This window comes from Triticum aestivum, chromosome 5A (assembly GCF_018294505.1).
Source record: "Triticum aestivum cultivar Chinese Spring chromosome 5A, IWGSC CS RefSeq v2.1, whole genome shotgun sequence".
NCBI classification, from domain to species: Eukaryota; Viridiplantae; Streptophyta; class Magnoliopsida; order Poales; family Poaceae; genus Triticum; species Triticum aestivum.
In genome coordinates this window covers 608980097-608986804 of record NC_057806.1, presented here as the reverse complement: position 1 = coordinate 608986804, position 6708 = coordinate 608980097, and the positions used below count along the sequence as shown (strand labels likewise).

Sequence of the window (6708 nt, the reverse complement as noted above, 5' to 3'; positions counted from 1 at the left end):
GTCATTGGTTTAGTTTTTTTATACTAATTAAAACTTTCTATCTATGGAGCAATATGGATAAAAGAAAGTAAGTATTTATCCGGGAAGCCTCCGCCAAGATCCAATTTATTTAAACCCATACTAAAATTCTATCATGCGAATGAAACATAGTTTGAAAAAGACGACTAAACAAGTTTGATTAAAACATATTTATTCTTAAATTTCCACCCTCAACAGATGGCTCGAGATGATCAATCTTGAAGTTAGAAAATAAGGATTGACTCTTCCTCAATAAATAAACTATCAACCTCCAAAAAAGTTTAATTAATTTAATTACTAGAATTAGAATTCTAGTAGTAATATATTTTTTCAGTACCAAAAACAATTAACTATAATAACTAAATAAACTATTCCAATGAAAAGATTGAAAGTTTTTGGTAGTTATAGAATTCTCATACTTCTTCAACTCGAATACCAAAAGGAAGAAAAAAATATGACTAAGTGATTTTATAGTAGAGGCATATCCTGAATGTGCTTGATAGATCCCATTTTTTCATGAAGATAAAGATAGTCAATTTGACTGGACTTAAGACTTTATTATGTTTTCTGAGAAAGAATAAGATATCATTATTCTCTTTAATAAACTTTTGTCTCATACGGAATACTATATGATTTCACCGTTTGTTTCATCACAAACAATCTGGGACGGAATTATTCGAACCTCCGAGTAACGGGACCAAAACCCACTGCCTTACCACTTGGCCACGCCCCATTTCGGGTTTTATGCGACACTAATAAAAACTAGTATGTTTATTTGTTATTCGTCAATACCATTTCAATTACATAAAAAAGGAGGGATATTCTCTTGCTAGTATTCTACACATGCGGATAATATAGAATCAAAAAAATGCATTGATCATTACATAGAATTCTATTAAGATATTATATGAAAGTCAAATTTATTCCACTCTCATTTGAGAGTGCGAATACAAGGAGGTATTTTGTGTTTGGGGAAGTCCAAAGAAAAAAGATTTTGAATCTGCCTTTTCCTTCTTTCCCTTAAAAAACAACTCAAGAAAAATCCAATTATTTACTCTACAAGAATGAGATGCTTGTTATGCCTAATATACTTAGTTTAACCTGTATCTGTTTTAATTCTGTTCTTTATCCTACTAGTTTTTTCTTTGCCAAATTACCCGAAGCTTATGCTATTTTCAATCCAATCGTGGATATTATGCCTGTTATACCTCTATTCTTTTTTCTATTAGCCTTTGTTTGGCAAGCTGTTGTAAGTTTTCGATGAAATATTTAGTACTCTGTAGGCCAAATTGAATGATGTGTTCATTCCAAAAAAAATTAAAAATGGGTAAAAGCCGAGAAGTTTTAAATTTTTGTATTATGAACCTTCGATTCTAAAATTTAAATTCTTCTACATTGAATGGGTAGCTACAACAATAAATTTGGATCAGCCTTTCTACTCCCCTGCACCTAGGTTGAGTAGGTACCTACACAATACCTAACAACCTAACCCTATTTTTGTTATTGATAAGAGTGCTTATTATAAAAGAATTCTTGCAATTTTTTTCAAGAATTCTTTTTTGCATTTTTAGGTATAAAAAAACCATCCTAGTGGATCCGTGTGGTAAGGAAAAACTGGTAATCTATTCCTTAAAAAAATCTTGGAGATTATGTAATGCTTACTCTCAAACTTTTTGTTTATACAGTAGTGATATTCTTTGTTTCACTCTTTATCTTTGGATTCTTATCTAATGACCCAGGACGGAATCCTGGACGCGAGGAGTAAAAATTCAGTTTTTTTCTTATTGGATTTGTTTCGTACATTTATCTATGAGAAAATCCGGGGGTCAGAATTCTTTCCAATTCGAAAGTCCCAAATGATCCAAGGGAGCGGAAAGAGAGGGATTCAAATCCTCGGTACAAAAAAATTGTACAACGGATTAGCAATCCGCCGCTTTAGTCCACTCAGCCATCTCTCCACGTTCCAAAGCAAAAGGTTTCCATGATATGGTATAGGCAAGAAATAAGAAATAACAGTTGCAAGAAACCCTTTTTTCTTTCAAAAGTCTATAAAAATTATATTTCCAATTCCATTTTAAGTATATTCTTTTTTCTTAATGTTAATAAAAAAAGAAGAAAATTCTTGTTTTTTTCTTTCTAAAATTTGATATTGGCCGAGAGACAATCAAATAGATTTTCTCTTTAGCGGGCATTTCCATATAGGACTTGTTATAATTATAATAAACAAGCAGTTTATATAAAAATGCTTTTTTTGTCGATTATTTATCAAGAAAGCAAAAAGGGTTCTTATCAAATCCACCATAAAATTGGAAAGAAGCATAAAGTAAGTAGACCTGACTCCTTTAATGATGCCTCTATCCGCTATTCTGATATATAAATTCGATGTAGATGAAATTGTATAAGCGATTTTTTTTATTTCCTTAGACTTAGACCGCACAAGACAAGAATTTTTCGCTATTTACGATTTCATATTCTTGTTACTAGATGTTCTATAGGAATAAGAAGAAATGCAACTCCTTTGCGCTACACATAAAATTGGATTTTGAAGGTCCATTTTTTCAGAATCCGCTATTTTAGTTATTCCACCCATGCAATAGAGAGGGAATGGGAAAAGAAGGGTTACTTTTACTTTCATTTTTCCCTTAAAAGATAGACTTTGAAATAGGAGTCTTGGAATAATGCTGAATTCAAAGGTTTATTTCTTTCTATAGTATAAGAAAAACAATTTATTTCTATTTCTATAGTATAAGAAAAACAAATAGTATAAGAAAAACAAATCGAATCAAATTCATGGATTTACCACGACCTCGGTTGTGACAGTGACTCCATAGATAAAAATGGGAAATTTCTCTCTTTAAGACCATTGAAAAAGGGCATTGAACGAGAAAGAAATCGTCCACAGATAATAAAACTATCATATGCCTTGGAAAGTGATATGAGGTGCTCGGAAATGGTTGAAGTAATTGAATAGGAGGATCACTATGACTATAGCCCTTGGTAGAATTCCTAAAGAAGAAAATGATCTATTTGATACTATGGATGACTGGTTACGAAGGGACTGTTTTGTTTTTGTAGGATGGTCTGGCCTATTGCTCTTTCCTTGTGCTTATTTCGCTTTAGGGGGTTGGTTTACAGGGACAACTTTTGTAACTTCTTGGTATACCCATGGATTGGCTAGTTCCTATTTGGAAGGTTGTAATTTCTTAACCGCTGCAGTTTCTACCCCTGCCAATAGTTTAGCACACTCTTTGTTGCTACTATGGGGGCCCGAAGCACAAGGAGATTTTACTCATTGGTGTCAATTAGGCGGTCTATGGACTTTTGTAGCTCTCCACAGGGCTTTTGCACTAATAGGTTTCATGTTACGCCAATTTGAACTTGCTCGGTCTGTTCAATTGCGGCCTTATAATGCAATCTCATTCTCTGGTCCAATTGCTGTTTTTGTTTTTGTATTCCTTATTTATCCACTGGGGCAATCTGGTTGGTTCTTTGCGCCGAGTTTTGGCGTAGCAGCGATATTTCGATTCATCCTTTTCTTTCAAGGATTTCATAATTGGATGTTGAACCCATTTCATATGATGGGAGTTGCCGGAGTATTAGGTGCGGCTCTGCTATGCGCTATTCATGGAGCGACCATAGAAAACACGATGATGCATCACTTGAAAGCGTCCATTTCTGTGACCAAATGTCGTTGTCGTCTCATATCAGATATGCTGATGGAGAATTACTCTCGTTCCATACCGGCCTGTTGTGGATAGTGCGTGTTGATATCACTCTCGTATATTCTTGAAGTCGTGTGCATTCGCACCGGCTAGATATATAACATTTTTTCTTTGTATAAGAGTCGGCTTGCACAAAACAATTGAAACAACTTTAAATATATTGGTAGACGGTACAAAAGCCACGAAAGTAATTTGGAACTAATGAAACCAAAAAACATGTAATTTTCTAAATGAATTAATGTAATTTGGTCTATAAACATGACAACTAATTAGGCTTCTATACAAACGACTGAACAAATATGTAGGTGGCAAGATATTGGTTGGGAATAGTACTAAAAACAAACCTTATGATTTTTTTTGGAGATGATGCCATCAACATGCAACGGTAATCAAAGGTAAGATCGCGAGTACATGCTTAAGATTTTAACTATATTTATCAAAAATAAGCACCTCTCACACATCATTTTTGCATTGAAGTTTATAAGTGTGATACGACATAAATCACTCATTAATGAGATCCCGCGTCTGGTTGCAAATGGCAGAGGTTATCTTTAAGAGTTATTTGGTGATAATGATGACCTCCAACACGTACAATGTTTAGAAGTGTGACAACTAAAATGTCAATTTGAATGCTTGGAAAGAGCCTCACTAAAAAATAATATCAAGGAGCCAGCTATGTGGAGGATACGATGGGACATAAGGAGAACTATGGTTTTACAGGTCACACACTCGGGGTGCATGCCACAGTAGTGACTCCATTAACGCCATTCCGAGCCTCTTTCGAATGCTGCTTCTTTTCACCAACGTGCCCTGGCTTGCAATGGACCACCGATATGAGACTCTACAAGCTAAAGTTTCTTTCATGTTGTGTGCCATCTGGTTGTGCAAGCAAAAGGTAGAGTGCACAAATATTGTATGCTCAAAAATTCTACAATACTTATTCAAATGTTAAAAAAATATCTTTGATTTGCCATGAATATTAAAATGTTTCAAAATTGAATATGTACTATACCTGGTTTGTTCAAATCAAGCATTTCTTCTAACAAAAATAACAAAATATAAAAATTGGCATAACTCTTGTTGAAATTGGACATGTATTTTTTTACGACCAGAAATATGAGAAATTCTACTACAATATACAAAAATAATTTTAATACCAGCTGAAATCAACTCACCTATCAGCAATATTTTAGCATTAGTGAGGGCCTATTTACACAAATGCTTAACTATCAGATATAGTGAATCAACTCAACTGAACAACATTTTATAGGGGATTTATGATATACTGTTCTTATGCATACTATTTTCTCAACAAAAAAGTACCTTAAAACTAATTTCGATGAATGGTAATAATGATAGTGAAATGTCTTAGGCTTACTGTCTGGACATTAGCTAATGATATCAGGTCCGACAAATGAGTCATTCTAAATTCTAATGCGATGATACAACATGGACACTAGTGACAAAGATTAATTAAATGGAAAGCACCATTCTTTGCATCAGATATTCACATAAGAGTACGTACCGAAGGAATCACAATTCACACATGCACAATGTAGAGGCATCAACTTCTTCGATAGAAGGTTTTTGTTGAGAGTGAAGGTTGGGATGATCCAAAACCATGGCCATTTTTTATGAATGAAGCATTGCTGCATCGAGATGTTTTCAAGATACTAGTAGTTCTTTCGGCAATATGGTGAGCAAGAAGGAAGGTGATTCACAAAAATGAATTCCAAAGTTTGCTGGCCACATTCAATTTTATTTAAAAAAATAGCTAATTCGGGAACATGGATTTTTTGCTCTGTGGAGCATATGCTCCACAATGAACAGTAAAATCAAAATAAATAGTAAATAAATTCAAAATTCTAATATTTTCTGTAGATATTCATGTTAGTGTAGCAAATGTTCCTCACCATTTTCATGCGATACGGGATAGCAGTCCTTCGTCGGTGAAAAAAACAAAATTAAGTGTAACATTTGGAGGTAACATGGCATTTGACTTTTTTTGCAGATGTCACAATGGTTAACTTTTTCCCCTAAAAATTTGCAGGAAGCATTCGGGTGTGAGAATGAACACATCTATTTTTTCAGTTTCTTTTGACATTTGTAAAATCCATTTTTGGCACACAGGAGCATGTGCTCCCTAGAGCCAAATTGAATATCCGCTAATTTGGAGATGGTCCCTGCATGGAAGAACTCTTATGTTCCATCTACAACAAGTCTTAGGATGGGCCAAAATTTCCAACAGATAACTGAGCCAAATCCATCTGGGTCTGGGCTTGCATTTAGGTCCATATTTGCAAAGGAGTCATAAATCTCCTGTCCAGAAAAGGGTTTATCGGGGGTTGAAAGTTTTGGAGTGAGTGCAGGGCTAGAGGTCCAAGAGATTGAACTTCCAACTAGCGGAGAAAGTGGTGCCAAGGATGGAGGCAAAAAGGCTGGTTAGGAAATAGGGCCCTTATTTGTCTTGTTACCTGAAGGACCCTCAACCTCGGCTCCAAAAAACCTTCGGCATATTTCCCTTCAAAATTGTCCTACAAAAACACTTGCCAAACTTCTCATCAATTGGATTAAAAATGTTCATTCAGCTACTAGTTCATCCTGATCAAACTGGTTTTCTCTCTGGCTGGACTATCTCTAAATAGTTTCTTCACCCAACATATATTCTTCATGTTGCAATAGAACAAAGGCCTCAACTTTCGGAGTTAAATTGGATTTTAGTGAAGCGTTCGATCTGATATGTTGGTCATCTTTTTTTAATCCTATGTTCTCATGGCTTCCCTGACAAATGGATAGCTTGGATCCAATCTCTTTATCTTTCCACCAGCAAAACAACAATCCTTCTTAATGGAGTTCATGGCCCTTGGTTCCAATGCCGAAATGGATTCCATCAAAGCGACCCTCTCTTCCCTTTCCTTTTTATTATATTCGTCAATGTGCTTCAAAGACTGATCATAAAGGCATGTCG

General features: G+C 34.8%; 1 protein-coding gene across 1 annotated transcript; it reads left to right on the top strand.

Annotated features, from left to right (window-relative positions):
• Positions 1 to 2873: 2873 nt before the first annotated feature.
• Positions 2874 to 3776, top strand: LOC123101630 (photosystem II D2 protein-like). The gene has a single exon (XM_044522993.1). It carries the CDS (start codon positions 3000 to 3002, stop codon positions 3774 to 3776), a length of 777 nt encoding a protein of 258 aa, XP_044378928.1. The 5' UTR covers positions 2874 to 2999.
• The last annotated feature ends 2932 nt before the right edge of the window (positions 3777 to 6708 follow it).

Bases quoted from the DNA above. Each gene is read 5' to 3' on its own strand.
- LOC123101630 (XM_044522993.1), top strand. From the start codon at position 3,000: ATGACTATAGCCCTTGGTAGAATTCCTAAAGAAGAAAATGATCTATTT.